A 23055-nucleotide genomic window follows, 5' to 3' on the forward strand; every position below is an offset into this window, starting at 1 on the left:
AAAAGTGGTTTAGTGTTTGTCTTCCCTGCTGGCAGCTTTACACAGAATTTACAGCACAGGAAGAGGCCATTTGGCCCATCTCACCTATGTTTGTGTTTATGTTCCATACAAACCTCCTCCCAATCTTCTTAATCACGCTATCAGGGTAACCTTCAACTTCTTTTTCCTAAAGTGTTTATCAACTTCCTTGAATGTATCTATACTAGAATCATAGAATGGCTACAGCACAGAAGGAGGCCATTCAGCACATTGTCTCTGTGTTAGCTCCCTGCAACAGCAACTCAGCTAGTCCCACTCTTCAACCTTTTCCCTATAGCCCTGTAAAATAATTTCTCTTCAGATAATTACCTAGTTCATTTTGAAAACTGCAATTGAATCTGTCTCCACCACACACACAGGCAGTGAATTCCAGATCCAAACCACTTGTTGCATAAAGAAGTTTTTCCTCATGTCGCCTCTGGTTCTTTTGTTAATCACCTTAAGGTTCTCGACCTTCTGCTGCTGGGATCAGTTTCTCCCCATTTAAGCTCTCCAGAGCCCTCATGATTTTGAATACGTCTAACAAATCTCCTCTCAATCTTTTCTTCTCCAAGGAGGACAGCCCCAGCTTCACCAATCTATCCACATAACTGAAGTCTCTCATCCTCGGAACTATTCTCACAAATCTTTTCTGCACCCTTTCTAAAAACCTTCATGTCCTTCCTGTTGAGGCTGAATCAGTGTTTTATGAAGGTTCATAACTTACTTGCTTTTTAACACTGTGCCCCTATTTATAACACCCAGGATTCAGTATAACTTATTAATTGCTTTCTCAACTTGCCCTGCCACCTTTAATGATTTATGCACAGAAACACCCAGCTCCATCTGCTCCTGCATTTCCTTTAGAATTGTACCCTTCATTTTATGTACCTCTCCTCATTCTTCTGATCAAAATGTATCACTTCACACTTCTCTACATTAAATTTCATTTGCCCATTCCACCAGCCTGGCTATATCCTCTTGAAGTCTATCACTATCGTCCTCACAGTTTGCAATACTTCCAAGTCTTACATCATCTTCAAATCTTGAAATTGTGCCCTGAACACCCAGGTCTAGGTTATAAATATAAATCAAGAAAAGCAGTGGCCCCTCTATATACCATCCCCCAGTCAGATGTAATTCTAGGAAAACAATATAATCGTAGATTTAGAAATGATATGGCCAACACATTTTCTTAAAGCTCCCTCACCTTGAAATTTGGTACTACACCACTGGTTAAAGCGCTATGTAAATATAAGTTGTTGTTATTGGTTCTTCTCAATAGATTGTGCAACAGTCTGTGCACGAAGGTGCTATAATGTTTGCAGGGGTTAATTATGGACGAATTCAGGGTGTTAGGTCAGGAGAGTTCATCAAATGCAGGCTGTATCGTTACTGCAAAAGAATGAGTTTCATTTTATACAGCACTTTTCACAACCACAGGATGTCTCAAAGCGTTTTACAGCCAATAAAGTACTTTTGAAGTGTAGTCCGTGTTGTAATGTAGGAAACATAGCATCCATTTTGTGTTAAGCAAATTTCCACCAACAGCTATGTGATAATGACCAGATCATCTGTCTTTGTGATGTTAGTTGAGGGATAAATATTGGCTAGGACACCAGGGAAAACTCTCCAGCTCATCTTCGAAAGAGTGCCATGGGACGTTTTACATACACCTGAGCAGGCAGATGGGGCCTCGGTTTCATCTTTCATCTGAAAGGTGGCACCTCTGACAGTGCAGCACTCCCTCAAGTTGTTCACAGATTGTAAAATATGATGAGATTTCAGTACATTGTTTTCTTGTTGTGAATAGACTGAAAAGTGATACAGATATTGCGATTTTAAGGAACATTGGTCGATATTTGAATGAGTGTGCAATTGAGGCTGATCTGTTCTCGAGACCAACTGGATACAGTGCAGAGTTCTGTGCTACCTTCTGTTGTTGGAATCCACTTCTCTGTTGTGGAGTTTTACCCAGTAAGGTACCCGGACAGGGATTGACTCAGCTCGATGATCTTTTGCTCTTGTGCCTTGGCTCTGAATTCAATGCAATCTAACAGCCCAAGGACAAAAGATTGCTACATTACCAAATATATCACGGTGGACTCCAGTTCATGAGGAACAAGGAGTAACTACAATACCTATTCACAGAATCACAGAATATCACAGCGCAGAAGAGGCCCTTCAGCCCATCGAATCTGCACTGACACGTGAGAAACACCTGATCTACTACCTAATCCCATTTACCAGCACTTGGCCTATAGCCATAATACATTACCCATTCCCTATTGGATTTATTGGTGACCATCTTTTATTTCTGGTCCCTAGCTTTCGACTCCCCGCAAGTGGAAACACTGTTGCTATGTCTTCGCTATCAAATTCTTTCATAATTTTGAAGACCGTTATCAATTCATCCCTTGTTCTTCTCTTTCCAGAGAAAAGAGTGTTTGAGGATTGTAGCTGGTGGCAGGCTTTGTTTTTAGTTTATCACTTGATAGATAATAATAAACTCACACTAACCGATTGTATTAATTCTTTCCACGCTTATTGATCTAACCATGTTGTACTACTGCTGTTCATGAGGGTGACTAGCCCCCATCAATAGCTGGCTCTATTTTGGACAGTAACTGTGAGCTGCCACTGATTTTGTTCTGCGTTCTGCTGGCAGGAGTTTGTGGTGATCGTGGTGTTCGGCCTGGAGTTCATCATCAGGATCTGGGCAGCAGGCTGCTGCTGTCGGTATCGTGGGTGGATGGGGCGCATTCGCTTTGTGAGGAAGCCATTCTGTGTCATTGGTAAGTGGCATCCCGAGCGTGAAGGACGCAGAGGTGAGGAAGAGGAGCTGGGCGTTCACATAAAGGTTAATGTTCCGAAAACCAGGAGCACCACAGATCTGGGGTACTGTCCCTGTCAAGTGAGAATCTGCTTTGGGGTTAGAGTCACAGGTATACCACTGCTTACACCTTCTATGTTATTTATGGGGTGAAAACATTTGTGGGAGCTTACTATGTGAAAATTGGTTGCAGTCTTTCTAACATTACAACAGTGACTATGGTTTAAAAGTACTTTACTGACTACACCGTCCTCCTGCAACACCTCTCCACCATCCATATGCTGGGACTGCCCTCCCCTGGTTCCACTCGTACCTATCCAGGCAAAGGTAGAGATTCACCTGCAATGACTTCTCTTCCTGCTCCCACACCGTTACCTATAGAGTATCAGGCAGCCTTCCGTTATCCTGGTAATGGGGTTTGTGGTCTCCATTGGAGGCAACCTACTTTCACCTCCATAACATCGCCAACTCCATCCCTGGAAATCCTTCTGTTCCTGTTCTTATCCAGCTTCCCTTAAATTGCACAATTTAAAGTTTTAAATAATTTTGGCCTGGAACCAACACTTGGTCCAAAATTTTCCGTTAGGCAGGTGGAGCAGGTGCTGAAGCGGGCCGTGCCACCATTTTGCGCAGGCAGGCCAATTAAGGCCCACCCAGCGCATTTCCGACTCCCGTGGAGAGCGGGAATGTGAAGTTTGTGGCGGGCGTGTACAGGCCGCCGGGTCCAATGGCGACCCAGCAGTCTGTTTAAAAAAAAGGCCTGGCAGCCTCCTTTAGACTGTTCACTATGGCCAGCTGCAGGCCATACCGCAGGGGGTCTGCACAGCAGGCCAATGTTGAGGGAAGGCCAGAGAAGGAGGGCAGGCTGCAGGGTGTGGCCCAGGGGTAGGGCAGGCTGCAGGGTATGGCCCAGGGGTAGGGCAGGCTGCAGAGTGTGGCCCAGGGGTAGGGCAGGCTGCAGGGTGTGGCCCAGGGGTAGGGCAAGCTGCAGGGTATGGCCCAGGGATAGGGCAGGCTGCAGGGTATGGCCCAGGGGTAGGGCAGGCTGCAGGGTGTGACCCAGGGGTAGGGCAGGCTGCAGGGTGTGGCCCAGGGGTAGGGCAGGCTGCAGGGTAGGCCAGCGGGGGGCCAATGTGCCCCTCACTTTTCTGATGACTGCCTTGCTGCCCTTCTCAAGGAGGTGGCAGCACGGTGGGGGGTGCTGATTCCCCAGGATGGGAGGAGGAGGACACCCACATGATGAAGCGTGCTTGGGAGGAGGTGGTGGAGGTGGTGAGCTCCCCCGACGTGGTGCGGCGCACCTGGATCCAGTGCCGTAAGTTCTTCAACGATTTATTGCGTTCTGGAAGGGTGAGTACCATGTTGGTGTTGGGCATTTAACCCAGCAGGTAGCCTTAGCCTTTGAGGCCCCCCCACCCCCCGACCCAAGTCTTAATGTGATGACTGTATTGAATCATGTTGGGCATTTGTCGCCCACTGGATGGTCAAGCAGATGGTGACCATGCTTACATCAGCCTCAGTGGTTCATGAGAAGATGGGTTCTCCCCGCACCATGTGTTGGTCTTAGTCACACACGACTAGTCTGGGGGCAACCTGCAGGAGATGCAGCTAGGCGCATACTCAGAACTCCAGCGCATGTCCTATTCACGGTGATGAGATTGTGGAAGGGAGTCTCAAGGTCTCGTGGCCAAGAGCCACCTGGTGCCCTCGGCGCTGCACCTAGTTGCGCTTCTTTACCATGGGAGCTAAGACCGTGTGTTTCTGAAAATGATGGACGCAGAATGTGTCCAAGGTGGCCGTTGGGGGTGGGGGGATGTTGGGAGCAGCCGTAATATATTTTTGTGACCAATCAGTAGCGTGGAGAGGAGGCACTGGAGGCCTCAGATGGGTCACTGTGGTTGGGGTGGGGCCTGCGCGTGCAGAGTACATGAGCAATTAGCCCCAATAAATGGTCTTCTCTGTTTTGCAGGAGAAAAATGCGCACAATGCCTCTGAGCGTTTGCGCACTGGAGGCAGCCAGGTCCAGTTGGTGATATTGAGCCGTTTTGAGCAAGAGGCCCTGGAGCTTGAAAGGCGCCATGCGCCCAGGTCCATAGGTGTTGGTGAAGCTGGGGTGGAGTGGCAGGTATTTGAGGTCCACAGTCCTATCCACTCTGTCTTCCCACCATCACTGATGATTGTTGGAATCATTAATGTAGCAACACTGCTCATTCACAGACTGATAGAGTCAGACGTGTGGGTCATCGACAAAGGTCACTCGGCCCTTTGAAGATGCGCGTGTCTAGCACCTTCCAAAGTCGCCTTATCCCATTTCTGACCACTGGGCAACCTGCAGGAGATGCAGCTAGGCGCATACTCAGAACTCCAGCGCATGTCCTATTCACGGTGATGAGATGTTGGAAGGGGAGTTTATGCCATGGCATCGCAACTGCACATCCAAATACTTGTTATATCTTAGGAGGGTTTCTGCCTCCACCACCCTTTCAGCCAGTGCGTCCCACATTACTGTGCGCAAGAGTTCCTCATCACCTCACCTGTCAACCTCATGCCCCTTACCTTAAATAAAATGCCACCAAGTTAGTCATCCCTCCGACAAGGGGAATAGTTGCTTTCTGTCCACCCTATCTATGCCCCTCATAATGTTATGAAGCTCAATAATGTCACCCCTCAATCTCCTGTGCTCCATGACAAATATCTCCAGTCTATGGTATGTGTCCTCATAACTCCAACTCTCCAGCCCAGCATGCATCCTGGTCAGCAACCTCCGCACTCTCTCCACTCCAATCACATCCCTCCCATGAAGCGCTGATCACAACTGAACGCAGAAGTGTAGCTGTGGCCTCGGCAGTGTTTTCTGCACTTGCGACATGACCTCCCTGTTCCTACATTCTACTCCTCAGCTAATAAAGGCAAGTATGGCATTTACCTTCTTAAACGCCTTATGTACCTGTCCCGCTACCTTAATGGGCCTGTCGACATGCCCAGCAAGGTCCCTCTAATCATCCTTACTTTCCACGGTCCTACCATTCCTCGTGTATTCCCGTACCTTGTTTGTCCTGCCCAAGTGCATCTCCTCACACTTACCCACATAACATTCGATTTGGCATTCCTTAGGCCATCTGACCAGCCCCTCTGTATCCGCCTGTAGTGTTTAGGTCTCCTCCTGACTATTTGCCACCCCACCAATGTTCGTCTCCTTAGGTTCTGGAAGGTTGAGTGCATAATGAGCCAGGGGGAAAGGGATGGAGTGTGTCACTGTGTGGACAGTAACTGATCCACTGTCCTTGTTGTTATTTTCAGCATCATCAGAGGCTGCCGACCAGGCTCCATTACAGGTGCAACCTCTGACATCTGAGGGCCCTGAACTGTCACCTGCATCACACCATTTCAGCGAAGCAGGCACCAGCACAGATACTAGCACCTCGGTGGGAATTGCAACATCGGCTAGTGTCCCGGGGCACAGTGGAGAGGGCACTTCACAATCGCTAGAGGAGATGGCAGAGACAGAGTGCCGATGGCACCAGCAGCCGGAAGACTGCAGGGGACCAGGCACATGCTCAGTCGGTGCCTGATGATGTGCCTCTGGAGTCATCCGCGATTCAACAGCTGCAGGAAATGCAGCTGGGTGTGCGGGAGCATCTGGGAGTGATACATGAGGCTGTGCTTCACTTGATGTCTGTGGTGGAGGAATCTACGTGGAGCATGAGTGATGCAATGAGCCTCATGTCAGAGTGTCATACTTCCTTCATGGAGAGAGTGGAGACTCTCCTGGAGAGGGGCTTCCGGCAGAACAACCACTTCTCCTGGGGATAAGCTCAGACCTGCAAGCCCTCACAGCGCTAGTGGCCACAGCTGGTCATTGGCAATGTGGGAGATGGTCTGGGCACCAAGTGTCCCAGCTCGGTGGCCATCCATCTACGGTGAGCAGGGAGGTTCGAAGTGACCTCACGTCGGCGCAGCAGCTGCCTGTCGTCTCTGCGGGCTCCTCTCAGGGTGCTGCAGATGAGGGCAGCAGCTCCTCCGCCCCTCCACCAGTGACCATTGCATCCGTTGAGGCTGCGACGACTGGGGAGATGCCAGCTGTGGAACTGGCCACTCCCTCCCAGGCGGGGCCAGCACAGGCTCCACGGGCCAGAGGACGTCTGCCAAGGTCATTGAGGCCAACAGGAATGCAGATTCAGGAGGCTGTCTCAGATGCCACTCCGAGCAATGGGGCAGCACCAAGACGTAGCACCCATAAACATAAGCATAAAGTACTTTAGGCACACCATGGGTTTCTCACTGGTGCTTTTGTGTTGGCCCTAGATTAGGGAATTATTATTTTTTGGAGTTGTAAAATCATTTGGGATTCATTTTGTTGGACCATATGATGGATCAAAATAAAATCCACATGTGTTACCATGACTGAGGGTGGCTCCTTTGTGCTGCATTTGTATGTTTCACAGACATGTCATGAGTGTTTGAGTGGACATTGAGGCTTATGTCCAAAGTCCTTAGTTGCAGCTGATGAAGTGACAGATGTAGCACTTACGTGCCGCGTATGGATGCGCCAGGCAAGGCTGGTCTCCTGATCCATTTGTGTAGAGCTAGCTGAAGGTTTGTTGGGTTAAAGTCAGCATCTAGCCCCTCAGCATTCCCCTGTGCTTCCTCGTCCTCCGAATCACTGCTGGATTCATCGTGTGCAGCTGCATCCACTGCGTCAACGTCTTCATCGTCCACTGCATCCCCCCTTTCCGACGCAAGATTGTGCAGAGCGCGGCATGCTACCACTATCACCGAGTCACGATCTGGGGGGTATTGGAATGCGCCCCCTGAGCGGTCCAGGCATCGGAAGCGCATCTTGAGAAAACCGATGGCTCTCTCCACCACAGCCCTTGTGGTGCCATGGCTCCTATTGTAGCGCTGCTCAGCTTCTGTTCTTGGATAGCGGAGAGCCGTCATGAGCCGGCTTCTGAGGGGATAGCCCTTGTCACCCAGCAGCCATCCATCCTGCCGAGCCGGAGCACTGAAGAGCCCCGGCACCTGGGAGTGTCTGAGGATGTAGGCGTCGTGGGAACTGCCTGGGTGCCTTGCACAGACTTGTATAATCAGCACCCTGTGGTCACACACTATCTGCACGTTCATGGAGTGGAAGCCCTTCCTGCTGACGAAGGCTCCGGGCTCACCTGCTGGCGCCTTGATGGCCACATCTGTGCAGCCTATTGCACCCTGGACGTGGGGGAAGCCAGTAATGGCCGCGAAGCCTCTGGTTCGCTGTGCCTGACTTGCCTGGTCGCAGCGGAAGTGGATGAAGGTCAATGCCCGTTTGAACAGAGCGTCCATGACCTACTTGACACAAGTGTGGATAGCTGATTGGGCGACACCGCAAAGATCACCAACCAAGCCCTGGAAGGAGCCAGATGCATAGAAGTTGAGGCTAACTGTGACCTTCAGAGCCACTGGCATGGGGTGTCCGCCCACACAGTTAGGAGAGATCTCAGGGCCAATCATCTGACGGATATAGTTGACTGTCTCCCTTGAGAGTCGGCGCCTCCTTCGGCACTGCACCTCAGTCATATTGAGGTAGTTGCTTCGCCGCCTGTATACCCTGGCAGCAGGATAGTGGCATCTTCTGCAGCCCCTTCCACCATGGGGCAACCTCTTGGCCCTACGTCCCTTGGGCCTGTGCCTGGCCTCCAAAAGGTGGCTCCCCTGGAGGCTGAATGTGCACTCCTGTCCTCCTCCTTATTCTAGCCCTCCCTTCCTCCTCAGAGGAGCTGCCTCCAGTGGACTTGTCAGAACCCATACCCAGGCTAAAGGGAGGCCTCTGGAAAGCTGCAGGCCTGATAAAGATTCCTGGCTGAATACTGCTGAGCTGAAGGTTCAAAGTACACAGAAAGCTGCTGGAATTCGTTCTGAAGTGTTACAGATCACACAGGCAAGTTTAAAAACTTTCTGCAATAAATACTCCACAAACCAGATTGATTCACAGAAGCAACCAGCAGCAAGTGATATCCTGCACTCCTCACTAATCACATTGACAAGGTCACTGAGCCCTCTTATCCCGCCCGTGGACGAGTTTTATTAAAAGGTCGCTTACCTGCCTGCCTGTTGCGCCTGTGCACCAAGCCGAAGATCACGCGGGCGCCTGAAAATCGCCATCGATTGTCAAGTTAAGGGCCTTAACAAACCCTTTAGTTAATGGCGGGCGTGCATCACACTTCATCGCGCGCCTGCCCAATGAAATATCGCGATGGTGTGCGGTGACGTTGGGGCGCTCGCCCCACGTCACCGCGCGTCATTTTACATGCGGGTCCCACCCCCCCGCACATTACCCTGAAAATTCTGCCCTTGGGCGGGCACGCGCCCGATCCGCTCGAGCATTAAATAAAGCACGTTGACGTCGGCCGATCATGCTGACGTCAACACGCACTCTCGCGATATTTCGCTAGGTGGACGCGCGATGGAGACTGAGGCGCGCTTGCCATTAATTAAGTGGTCAGTTAAGACCCTTGAGACACCAACTGTCTCCGACTTTACATAGCCCGGGCTGTCACATGGACAAAACGGGCAGGCCACAATTTGCAAAACCTCATCCACGGGCGGGATAAGAGGGGTCAGTGGCCTTGTCAATGTGATTAGTGAGGCGTGCAGGATATCACCTGCTGCTGGTTGCTTCTGTGAACAGTACAGCTTCATTTCGCTTCAGAGCTGCATTCAGAGCATTTAGGGACTTCAGTTCAGGACTCAGGGTTGTTTTCCAGGCCCCTGGAGGATTCACACCGCATGGGGCCTTCCAGGTATCAGACAGCCTTCCCTTACCTGGTAATGGGGATTATGGTCTCCGCTGGAGGCACCTCCTCTGAGGATGAAGGAGGAGGCCAGGAGTGCGCATTCAGCCTCCAGGGGGGCCACCTTTGGAAGGAGAGGCGCAGGCACAAGGGGCGCAGGGCCAGCAGCAAGTCCAAGGAGGAAAGGGCCGCAGAAGACACCACTATTCTGCTGCCAGGGTTTACAGGTGGCAATGCAGCTACCTCAATGTGCCCGAGGTGCAGTGCCAACGGAGGCTCCGTCTCTCATGGAAGACAGTGACCTCCATCTGTCAGATGATCGGCCCTGAGATCAGCTCTGACTATGTGGGTGGACACCCCATGCCAGTGGCCCTGAAGGTCACAGTGGCCCTCAACTTCTATGTCTCCAACTCTTTCCAGGGGTCAGCGGGGGATCTGTGTGGAGTCTCCCAATCAGCTGTCCACAGTTGCGTTAAGCTGGTGACAGAAGCTCTGTTCAGGCGTTCATTGACTTTCATTCATTACCATATGGACGAGGCCAGCCAGGCAGAGCAAGCCAGAGGCTTCACGGCAATTATTGGCTTCCCCCATCAAGGCACCAGCGGGTCAACCAGGTGCCTTCATTAACAGGAAGGGCTTCCACTCCATGAACGTTCAGATAGTGTGTGATCACGCATATTCTGCAAGTTTGTGCAAGGTACCCTGACAGCTCCCATGATGCTTACATCTTGAGGCACTCCCAGGTGCTGAGGCTCTTCAGTGCTCCAGCCCGACTGGATGGATGGCTGCCGGGTGACAAGGTGACTCATGACTCCTCTCCGCCGCCCAGAACAGAGGTCAAGCAGCGGTACAATAGGAGTCATGCCTCCACAAGGGCAGTGATAGAGAAGACCATAGGTCTTCTCAAGATGCACTTCTGATGCCTGGACTGTTCAGAGGGTACACTGCAATACCCCCCAGACCGTGTGTCACTGACAGTTGTTGCATGCTGCACTCTCCACAGTTTGGCACTGGCAAGGGGGGACGCAGTGGAGGAAGAGGATGTTGACACAGCTGAACAACAACAGGTGATGAGTCCAGTAGTGAGTCCGAGGGCGAGCACAGTGAGGAGATCGCTGAGGGCATAGACATAGACCTGGGTAACCTACAGGGAGGCAGGGACACCCAGGACACTTTGATCCAACACTCCTTCAGCTAGCCTACCAAATAAGAACCACCACCACTTGCCAGGGCTGCAGGCTCCATACTCGATCCCTGACATGACCAGTTCCTTGGTCAACAACATAAACTAAGTGCCTTAGGATTAAAGTTTCAGGAGACACGCGTTCATCATAACATATGGCTTACCCTGCAAAACAAATGAAGCATACAGAGGCCAGTTGCACAAAATAACATACCATTTAGTTGTGAATATGAAACATTGCAGAAATTAATATTAACCAGTGTTTTCCATCACACCATTTAAAAAAGAAATGAAAAATGGGGGAACCAAATATCACCTGTGATCAGGCCGTGTTGTGCTTAAAGTGCTTTAAGTTTTCGCTTGCGAGTGCTATGTCTAGGTGCTCCCCCCTCGCTGGCATCGGCATTGGAGACAGCCTGCTCACTCTGCTGTCCTGTTGGCTTTGATGATCTTGGCGGGCGTCCTCTGGCCCGTGGAGCCTGTGCTGGCCCCAACTGGGAGGGAGCGGCCAGTGCCATGGCTGGCTTCTCCATAGTCACCACAGCCTCATCATATGCCACGATCACTGGCAGAGGGGCTGAGGAGCTGCTGCCGTCATCCGGAGCACCCTGAGAGGAGCCCAGAGATGATAGGCAGCTGCTGCGCCGACATGAGGTCACTTTGGACCTCCCTGCTCACCGTTAATGGACGGGCACCTAGCTGGGATACTGGATGCCCAATTCATCTCCCACACTGACACTGACCATCTGAGGTCATTGCCGGTGTGAGGGCTTGCAGGTCCAAGTGCGACCCCAGGAACCCCTATTTGAGCTCCTGGAGGAGCCTCTTCATGAGAGTTGCCACTCTCTCCATGGAGGAGACATTGCATTAGGCCATGAAGGTTAACGCAGTGCTTATGCTGCGCAGGGACTCCTCCACAATGGACACCATGGCACACATTTCCTCATGTATCTCCACCAGATCCTCCCTCACACCCTTCTGGGATGCTTCCTCCTGAAAGGAGAGAGGAGCATTGATCAGTCCACCCTGTACCTGCATTGCCATTGCAGCCTGGCCAACCTCACCTGAGGAATACCTTGCAGGTCTCAGCCGATTCGTGACCCTGGAGCTGCAAGGCACTTCTTCCAAGCAGCCAGGTCTCAGCCCCTTGGCCAGCTCCTGCCTCATTAACATTTGCTACTCACATTGTAACACCTCTGAGGTCCACGGGGGGATGGGCAGCTCTTAACTGTTCTGCAAAGTGACCCATGCCAACACGGTACTCACCCTTCCCGATCGCAGTGGACTGGACCCATGTGCGCCTCACCACGTCGTGGCTGCTGACCCTGGATGCCATCCTTGGAGACAAGGGTTTTTCTCCATGCTGCCATCTCCCCCAGCAGGGCTGCAAGGCACTCGTCTGAAAAACACTGGGCTCACTGCCCCACCGGCCTGCCCTCCCACCTGCTGTGTCCACTCACTCCGCTTTCCATTCGCAACGCTTCCGCGTCCCTCGGTGGCAGCCTTCCAGGGGCTGCTGAGGCCGCATTTGAATTGGCCATTGGACCCGATGGGCATCATGCCCCCGCCCGCCTCTTCACGCTCATTCCCAGGCCGCGTCTCACGCTGGGTGGGCCTTAATTTGGCCCGCCCACGTAAAATTGTGAAGCGCTGCCGATTGCAAGCGACAGTCGGCTTCCCGACCGCCCCTGCCAATCCCACACGCCAAGGGTAAAATTCTGCTCTTGGGTTCACTTTAAACCAGGAGTCAATCACTTCCAGCTTTCTGCCCTTGAGTTGTTGTTAACTTACTCACAGACATGTATTAGACAAAGCTTACATGGTGAGATAAACCTGACCCTCCGTGAGTAATGAGGCTTTAAACTGACCCATTCGGGATAATGTATGGTTTTGGCAGCTGCTAGGGTGACAGTTGGTTAATAAATCTGCCACCGAAGAAAGGGATTGCGCTAATGAAGTACAAAACAATTTACTGAAACGAAAATTACCCCCTTCATTACACAGTTAACGAGATGAGCTTTGGCAAGAACTGATGAGGGTGAATTGACTTCATAATGCAATGCAATTTACACACAATATTCCACGTTGATTACACGTCAGCATAGGGGACCCGATCTAATAAAGGTGTTCAAAGTTAGACGAGCTTTGATAGAGGCGATAAGGAGAAACTGTTTTCACTGGCAGGAGGGTTAGCAACCAGAGAACACAGATTTAAGGCAACCAGGGAGGAGGTGAGAAGAATGTTTTGCACACACTGAGTTGTTATGATCTGGAATGCGCTGCCTGAAAGGACGGTGGAAGCAAATTCAACAGTAACTTACAGAAAGGAATTGGATAAATACTTGAAAAGAAGAAACTTTTTGCAAGGCCAAGAGGAAAAAGCAGGAGTGCGATTAAATGGATAACTCTACCAAAGAGTTGGCAAAGGCACAATAGGCTGAATGGCCTTCTCCTCTGATGTAAGGTTCTATGGCTGGAAAATTTGGCTCTATAGCACCCCCTGGAGCAGACACTATGGGCAGAATTTTGCCCTTGATGGGCGGGTGGGCCTGACCAACTCAGCGGCGGGCAGACAGCCGATCACCGCCGCCGAAATGGGCCCTACCGCCATTTTAAGTGGGTGGGCCAATTAAGGCCCGCCCAGCGTGTCACCCGACGGGAAGCGCTATGCACTTCCTGTGCTGGGGGGGGGGGCGGATTCCCTAATTGCCAGAGTGGCTCTTTCGTGCATGCGCGCGAAAGAGCGCACATCTCCCTGAGGCAAAGTGCTGCCTCAGGGAGATCCCTGAAAACCAGTGAAACTTTAAAAACAGAAAAATGAAAAAATCATTAACATGTCCCCCTCAAGTGAAAATGTCACACGAGATGGGACGTGTTAATGAAATACACAAAAACTATTTTTTAATTCCGATATCAAGCCTCATCCCGCCACTGGATGAGGCTTGTAAAAAAATCACTTACCCACCTGCCCGTTGGGCCCGTGCACCGACCCAAAGTTCACATGGGCCCCTCAAAATCCTGGTCAATTGGAGAGTTAATGACCTTAACAAGGCCTTTAATTAATGGCGGGAGCGCGTCCCGCTGCATAGTGTGCCGCCGACCGAAATATCGCGATGCTGCGCGCTGATGTCGGGACGCTCACAAGACATTTAAAGCGCTGGCATGCAGACTCCACCACTCGCACGCCAGCCAGAAGATTCTGCCCTATGAAAACCAGAAGCCCTCAAAATGGAGCATGCAGCGGTCCCGGGTCTCTCCCAGCAAGGCCTGCACAGTGCTGATTTGATGCATGTTCTGCAAACTTGGCCCACTCAAACCATTCATTTGTGTGATTCACAACCCCTATGCCCAAAAACTAGAGTCGACCAACTTTTATTCTTATGACTGTGAGCGAGTGAGTATTGGAGGCTGATTTTATGTGACTTTGTTCTGTAGGGAGAGTCCACTCTTGAAATCTCCTGGATTCAGGTGCAGCTCTACATCTCCAGAGACGAAGGAGGAGGAGGATACTGATGTGGCATGGGCACTGGCAACCACTCACTTCATGCCAGGGATGCCCGGGACGGGCTGATTCAGTCACACTTCAGCTCATCTGAGACAAAATCCTGGAACTCCCTCCCTAACAGCACTGTGGGTGTACCTACACCACATCGACTGCAGCGGTTCAAGAAAGCAGCCCACCACCACCTTCTGAAGGACAATTAGGGATGGGCAATAAATGCTGGCCTAGCCAGCGATGCCCACATCCTGTGAATGAATGAAAAAAACAATGCAGCTGACATGATTGGTTCCCTCCTCCCAGCCCTCAGCACAAAGCAGTCCCACAATCAACAATCCATTCCTCTCACTGACACCCATTGCTCATCTTTAACTCTTCACATACCATTTTCCACAAGACTGGCGAGGAAGGTAACAATGGGGAGGGCATGATAATGGAGCTTTGAAATAAAGTTTATTGTTCATAAGCATTGAACAGAAATGTAACAATAAAACACTGTTAAAAGCAATTGTCCTTGTGCAACTACGAACCAACTTTGGCCCCTTTTTAGTTATTTGAAGAATCTTTTTCTGTTGTTTTGTTTGCGCTTCAGTCCCACGTTCCTGATCTACAGGCACCCTGTGTGGAGGGGGCCCAGGAGGGAGGAGGACCTCCTTGTGAACCTGCTCCTGGGCCTGGCCAAGTTAGCCATTAACAGGTCCAAGCAGCGGGCAAACAAAGGGGTCGCCCAGCCTGACTGTCTGCCCATCTTCTGCAGCTACGTTCATGGCCAGGTGTCCCTGGAGAGAGAGCACGCAGTGTCTGCCGGCACTATCGAGGCCTTCCGTGCTTGGTGGGCACCGCAAGGACTGGGGTGTTTTATTGACCCCTTTGATCACATTTTGGTTTGATGTTTGTAAGTTTCCTTTGAATTTTGTCTTTTGTTTTTGCAGTTTCCCTTTAAGGGGCTGCCTTTTACTTTGTCCCTGATTTTGTTAATTTAGTTTAATTGGTTGTGACCCAAAAGAGTTACAAATTATTTTTCTGATACAAGATTGTGCAGCTCCTAGAGCTGAAGGAAGGCTGCTCACTCACCTGCTCTGACTGCTCACGTTCTCTTACTCAATGCCCTCTGGGCTTGGAACTCATGAGGGTCCTGCCAAAGACAGCCCCATCTAGACCTGTGCAGGGGCAGAGTTGGCCACTGGGACAGGAGGCAGTATGAGGGGCTCTGATTGATGGGTGCGGGGGTGTGGGGCCGGTGAACGAGTGGAATCGCTTTGAGCGGAATCCGCTCTTTCATGTGCCCTTTCTCCATCTTCCCTCTTGTGGCCCACCTGCACTTCCCTATTAGTAAAGAGCTGGAGAGCAATTTGCTGCACTTCACTGAGGTGCTGAATGACGAGGGTTTCCTCAATCCTGCTTAAGGTCTGCGTATACAGGCCATTGGTCAGGGCCAGCATGCACTCGGTTGTCTGCTGCATCTGATGCTCCATGAAGGTGGCCACTCTGGCCATGAACATATACTTAGTGAAGGCCTGAAATATCATGGCTCTCATACTGGAGATGAACTGCTCCAATCTCTCTTCAGTCATACACAGTGCCTCTAGAAAGGCTGACAAAACCTCATAATTTTCTGCAGCTGCTCCAGGATAGTCCCCTTGCTTGATGACCCCCGAGGTCAGCATCTGCATTCAGCTAAGCAGAGCTTGTAGGGTCCTGCACCCTCCAACGGGACCCTCCACCGCTGTCCCTAACTCCTCCACCTGCTGCTACTCACTTGTGATGTGTGCATCACCATGTGACAACTCAACTATCTGTCCTGGAGGCCCCAGGAGGTGCATTCTGAGCGGGTGAAGGGTGCGGATGAGTCCTCTCACAGTACACCCTCAGAGTGAATGACCCTCCCCCACTGAAGAGTCTCCACCTACACCATCACCTGAGAGAGGCTGGAAGGACCTGCAGATGAAATATATGAATTAGAGCTGACAAAGTGAGAGGGCTAAGTCATCATTGTGCACACTGGGCTGAGTGTTGTGTGCTATGTTTCTGTGTGCTGTTTAATTCTGCCACCAGGTGACTGGAAGATCCCCATCTCGCCATCTCCAATAATCAAACATGCCGTGACCCAACTTATTTCCACCATCTCTGCAGCTGTCAAGGTGGAGACAACTGGAGAGCTACTTCTGGTTCTCTGCCTCTCGCTGGTGTCTATGTTCTCTTCTTCTGCTGGGAAAGAAAGAGATTCTTGAGTGTAAGAGGTGGAATGTTTTGAGAAGATGGAACATTTGTGGAGAGTTACTGAGAGGGATGGCTGTGAGATTGTAGTAAGATGAGGATGAGTGTCAATCATGGCTGGCCAGATGGGAATGTGAGGCAGAGCTTTGACAGAGAGGGATGGGCCCGCCTGCAAGGTATGTTGATACAAGGAGTAATTTGCAGAAGACTGTGGAAAGCAGATTGAGAGGGTTTGTGCCATGCCTCTTACCTTTCCTGCCCTGATTAGGTAATTAAATCTCTTGCAGTACTGGATCCACACTCCTGCTGCTGACCTCCTTTGCCACTTCCAGCCATGCCTGTTTCTTTTCAGTAGCACCTTCTTGCTCCCACCCACGGGGCACAAAATTGCCCTGAGGGTCCTTACAACCCGCATTATCTTGTCCCGGGATGGTTCAGGGAAGCATGCTGCTGCTTTGCCATGTTGATCTTCAGTCTTTGAAATTCTTGGCTCTCTCCCTATCTCTGTAATCTCCTGCAGCCCCACAACTCTCTAAGATATCTGTGCTGCTCTATTTAGGGCCCCTGGAGCATCCCGATTTTATTGCTGCACCATTGGTGACTGTGCCTTCAGTTACCTAGGCCCTATGATCTTAAATTCCCTCCCTAAACCTCTGTTTCCCTACCTCACGATCCTCCTTTAAGACACAGCTTAAAACCTACCTCCTTGACCAAGCTTTTGCTTACCTGATCTAATATCTCCTTATGTTTTATAATGCTTCTGCCTTGGGAATATTTTATTAAATTAAAGGCGCTAAATAAGTATGACTTGTTGTCATAACTCTTCTACAATGCACCAATTCTGACCCTCATAGGGTCCCTTTAAATATTGGAGCTGCAATAGACTGATGCAGGTCGACATCATGGACGCTCATGCTATCTGGCTGGGAAATCTGGAAGTGAGACGGAAATGAAGTGACTGGGTTAAAAAGTCACTTACAGAAATGCTGCTAAAACTTCCAGGTTCCCCACATGCTGCCAACCTTCTCTGCTGCAAGTGTGTCTGAAAGTTAAAACTTCAGCCCTTTGTTACTCGACTGATTCTTGACTGTCAATCAAATAGCCTTTCTTCCATCATCCGTATTGCAGAACAGACCAAAACCATCAGACCAGCATTTAACTGAACAAGATCAGTATTTACCGTCAGCACCTTGTGATGTACAGGTTTGGACTAAGCTTCTGAACGTGTTACTATTCCTTGTATCAAGGTGTCATTAATGGGAATGATCAGGTTTTCAATCAGTCTTCACCAGTAGAGACAGCTTAATGGCTGCATCATTCAAGAATGAATGGGAATTCTTCCTAAAATAAATATTTGGAAAGGTTAAATGGGGCAGTACAGAATCTTCAGTTACTGATTGCAGGCATACTGAAGTAAGAAGAAAGCATTTCTCCTTCTGAAACATTTTAGAGGAAAACAGATTTACTTGGAACTAACAATACCCATTGCTGTTTCTCATCACACCAGTGTAGGTCAGAGGTCAGGATGGTCATCACTTTAATCCTGTGCTGGTGCTAAGATTCTGGTTTGGACTAAATGTCCTTCCTGTGGGAAATCTTAGTCTCCAGGAGCCCAAATGATTAAAATGATCCCCCACCCAATCTGGCAATGGGTGGAATTAGATTTGAGGCATTCCCATGCTCTTCCAATGGATGGAAATAGACTCGGGGCATTCCCAGGATCTTCCACTAATGGTTCACTAATGCCCTTTAGGGAAGGAAATCTGCTGTCCTTACCTGGGTCTGGCCTACATGTGGCTCCAGATCCACAGCAATGTGATTGGCTCCTAAATGTCCTCTGAACTAGGACAACTAGGAATGGGTAATAAATGCTGGCCTGGCCAGTGACATCCACATCCCATGAACAAATAAAAATAAATAGATTTGTGGCATTCCCAGGATCTCCTGATGGATGGATATAGACTCAGGGCATTCCCATGATCTCCCAATGGATGGAAATAGACACCAGGCATTCCCATGATCTTCAAATGGTGAAGACTCTGTCAGAAAGAAGGATGCAGAAAACGTGCCATGAGTAGCCCCTGGCACCAACAGTTAAGAAAAACATGTGGAAAAAGTGAAATTTAGCCAGGAACTCCAGAGTTAACACAACACAGAATCGGAATCTGAAAGAGTAAATGTACATCAGGTGAACCAAGTTTCAGGTGTGGCCCTCTATCAGCCACCTGTCAACTTAATAGATTACCGCCTACCTCTGATGCTCATCCCTCCTCCTCTTTCAGATGTTGACTGGCTTGCTGTCATTTACCAGCTAATAATTTAATAGTAGCTGCTTTAGTGCAGTTTGTGGGTAGGTTAAATTCTGGGAATGTAGAAGGCCCATTGAAAGTCCTTTGAGGTGGCTGGCAGGTTTTAATCATCAGCTACGGTTGAGCTTGCATGTGTTTTAGATTGTAAATGGTAAATCTACCTGTTAGCTTCTGTCACCAAGAGGTCATTAACCAGCCCATTGCACACTCATGATACCAAGTTCTGACTACAGTTGGCTATTTTAGTCGAGGCGCTGTATTATAACAATATGGCCAGTGTATTCTTAAAATACTGCAGTAAAACATTGTGCGTAGAAGCATTCATAAACATTCAATGAAATACAATGAATTTAGTATATTAAAGTAGAAAGTTGGCTTTATCGCGTAAGTGAAATGTATAACAAAAATGCAAATGCAATCTATCTTGGTCTTGAAGTGTGCACAGGGAGACATTCACATTGTGTAACGTGAAACCGGATCTCACAGCAGCCAAGATAACTGCCTCAGGAACCAGTACATAGTATCTGCAGCACAGAAACAGGCTATTCGACCTGACAGCTGGTCTTTCTGCACTCTCTGTGATCTGCACTGTTTAACTCACATGATGCTGTCAGTCACTCACTTGCACAGATTGTCATTCAGTTTCAGAATGTCCCATACTATTAACTTCAAAATGGAAATAGAAATGAGAGATAAACAACAGATGGCTTGCTGAGTGAGTGTCCACCACTTGTGGGATCTCTTTCTCAAGTTTAATTTCTTCCCATCCCTCTATTAATTATGTCAATTTATAGCACGCAAAGCTAAGAATGGGCCTGGCAGGATAAAGTTTCAATGTTTATTTGGAAAGCTTGGTCCCACACAGATATTAGACACAAAACTAAATCCTTCTTCAATCCTAAACCTTCAACTCCCATCAGTTAACCAACATTCCACCGTTGCAGCAGCCTCCTGCCCCACTGACCCCTGTCATTCCACCTGCTTTGCCTTGGAATCAGGCCTGGATTTCAGGGAATGAGGTTCTGGAGTTATAAGGGGTCAAGGGTCAGGGCGAGCCTCCCACCAGTCCCCATGTGGTCTCTCGCCCATCACCCCCAGTAAAATGGAGGCTTAGCATTTAACTGTAATTAATCCCAGACTGACTGGACTGGTATGTGGTTACCCACCTTGACAGCAAATTCAAAGTGACGCACCAACCCTCCCACTGTGAGCAGCAGCAGAAGCTGAGGGATTGGGGTAAGGGCCATCCAGAGGTGGGGGGGTGGGGGTGGTGTGTGGGGAGGGGGAACATACACTGGCAGGAGTAGATGGAAGTGGGGGTGAGGGGGCAGTGAAGCTCATTGGTGGTATGGTAATGGGGGTGGGGGACCGGTTGGAAGTGGGGATGAAGGAGAGTGGAGGTGGGGAGGTAGGAGTAAAAGTTGGGGGTATTTGGAGAGGCTGGACGAATCTTGTCCACAAGCGCAGATACGTTGACAATGCCTCCAAATTTGGGACTGACCACGTCAAAGGAATGGGCAATAAATGCTGGCCTTGCCCACATCCCAAGAATAAATAATTAAACACACAGGGATGGCTGCCAAGTATCCTGGATGTGGGAAAACAATGGTAATTACTTATTATAAAAAGACGCACAGGGTAGTTGCAGTCTGCGCTCCATCATCATCTCAAATTGCAGATGCATCATTTTCAGCAGTGATTTAAAATGTGCTGCAGCCTCTCTCTCCCAAGGGCTCATCAGACCATGATACTGTGGAGCGAGGCACAGCACACTCAACTCTGTTGCAAACATTTGGAGTAAGCATATTTCTTTGACAAGCTGCATATGAAATATAACTGGGCTTACTCTCTGTATTGCACTCCTCGCAATAAGCTAGCACACTGGAACACTCCAGCATGATACAGCATTGAAATGACTGTTATCAAAGTCACAAAGCACATCCTGACCTGGAATTTCCACTTTGGGTGCAATTAGCAGTGTGGATACAAATTGCACTCAAAATTATGTCCATTTTGAAAAGTTTGTTTCCCTCAAGTTTCTGCTCAAACTCTTTTGCATATCGCTAAACGCAAAATCTGTCATGATCTGGCACAGTTCAGCAGCATTTTAAAGCATTTTTTTTCAAAATGAAATATTTGCATTAAACAATATTCCTTGATATATTTAAGAGTCATAACTTGGTAAAGTTTGATTGATGAAGCTTAAAATGGGTTTGTCAGAATCAGCATTTTTAATGATAGTGTCTATCCGGCAGCAGAGAGTAACCTGATTTTAAAGCATTGAAAATGACCTTTAAAAAAAATATACAGAACCATTTTCTGATTAGGTTAGGTACAGTAGTTGGTCTCTTAGTAAGGTAAAAAAAATTAAATTTCAAAATCATTTAAAACATGCCTATTCGTGTTCTTGAGTTCCAAGAAAGCTTAATTTGTTAGAGCCTGTTTGAGGGCTTGCAGACAGTGCAGTAAGCAGAAAGTCTCAATGTTAATTAATTTATCCTGGGGGCCAAGGCTGGTTTTGTGGGAGGGGCCATTTTGCACACGATGTGCTCTAAACCAGCACAAAAAAATCATGGAAATTCAAGTTACGTTGGATGTAATTTGCACTTAAAATTGTATAATCTTTTGTGCTGCTAATGCCGAATTTGAACAAATTGTGCCAACGAAACATGTGCAATCTAGTTGGAGCTCCAAGCCCCTAAGTGACTGTGACCATGGTAAACCATCCCTCCTCATCCACTGCAAACAGTCCACAACCTTTGAAACAGTTGACTGCACTATCGCCCTCCAAACCCTCTCCACTGTCATCCAGCTAAGTGAGACTGTTCTGTACTGATTCCATTCTTATCTATTCTGTCAGAGCTAGAAAATCGCCTGCAGTGGCTTCTCTCCCCATTCCTGCACCAATACTCTTGTTTTCACCCAAGGACCTATCTTGATCCCCTCCTATTTCTCATCTAGAACAACAATTTGCATTCATATAGTGCCTTTACTGTACTAAAACATCCAATGAAACTTCACAGAAGCGTTATCAAACCCAAGCTACATGTGGAAGCTTGGTGAGAGGTTTTAAGGACCATCTTGAAGAAAGATAGAGATAGAGAGCCAGAGAGGTTAAGGGAGGGAATTCCAGAGCTAAGAGCCTTGATAGCTGATGGCATAGCTGCTAATGGGGGAGTGATTAAAATAGGGGATGCGTAAGAGGCTAGAACTGAAGGAGCACAGAAATCTCAGAGGGTAGCAGGGCCGGAGAAGATTACAGAGATAAGGAAGGGAGAGGTCATGGAGTGATTTGAAAATGAGGAATAGAATTTTATAATTGAGATGTTGCCGGATCCAGAGCTAGCACAAAGGTGATGGGTGAAAGGGACTTGATGCAAGTTAGGATACGGGCAGCAGAATTTTAGATGCACTGAAGTTTATGGAGGGTGGAAGTTGGGAGGCAGGCCAGCAGGACATTGGAAGTCAAGTCTAGAGGTAAGAAGGGAGGTGGAAGCAAATAGTCTTTGTGATGGAGAGGATATGTAGCCAAAAACTCAGCTGCCCCTAAACAACTTAATCCAAAAATGTGTATGATGACCGACACCCAGGTCTACATCAGTAACATAAAAGCAAAATACTGCCGTTGCTGGAAATCTGAAACAAAACAAAAAATGCTGGAAAAACTCAGCAGATCTAACAGCATCTGTGGAGATGCTCCTGCTCCACTCCCCCCCCCCCCCCTTAAACAGTATAAATTTCATTACATTTTACTTCTCTTTAGTTCTGAAGAAGAGTCATACGGACTCAAAACGTTAACTCTGGGTTTTTTTTCTCCACAGGTGCTGTTAGACCTGCTGAGTTTTTCCAGCATTTTCTGTTTTTGCTACTTCAGTAACAATTCTCCTGACCTGTCTACTACATCTGTGTTACCAGACAGCTTGTCCAACACTCAGTCTTTTCTCCAATTATTCATCAAAAAGATCAACGCCACTATTTTTAGTCCCCCACCACCACAAACTCTGTGCCCTAGCCATTGACACCATTCTACTCTTGATGTTAAATCAGACTGCCTGCAACCTTGGCATCCTGTTCGACTTTAAGCTGAACTTCCGATTCCATATCCTTTCCATCACACAGACTGTCAGCTTTCACCTCCTCTTGTTACCTCTAGCCTCGACTATTCCATCATTCTCCTGGCCAGCCTCTCACCCTCCACCATCCATAAACTGAGCTCATTCAAGACT

The 23055-nt window shown here is 48.9% G+C and overlaps 1 protein-coding gene across 1 annotated transcript in view; it reads left to right on the top strand.

Moving 5' to 3' along the window:
* Positions 1–2691: 2691 nt before the first annotated feature.
* Positions 2692–23055, top strand: part of LOC144680694 (potassium voltage-gated channel subfamily KQT member 5-like) — a 108484-nt gene continuing 88120 nt past the window's right edge. The window contains exon 1 of the mRNA XM_078541942.1: positions 2692–2813. Within this exon, the coding sequence (XP_078398068.1) occupies positions 2771–2813 (43 nt within the window). The 5' untranslated portion in view covers positions 2692–2770. The remainder of the gene's footprint in view (positions 2814–23055) is intronic.

The sequence above is a fragment of the Cetorhinus maximus genome, chromosome 5 (genome assembly GCF_964194155.1).
Source record: "Cetorhinus maximus chromosome 5, sCetMax3.hap1.1, whole genome shotgun sequence".
NCBI lineage: Eukaryota > Metazoa > Chordata > Chondrichthyes > Lamniformes > Cetorhinidae > Cetorhinus > Cetorhinus maximus.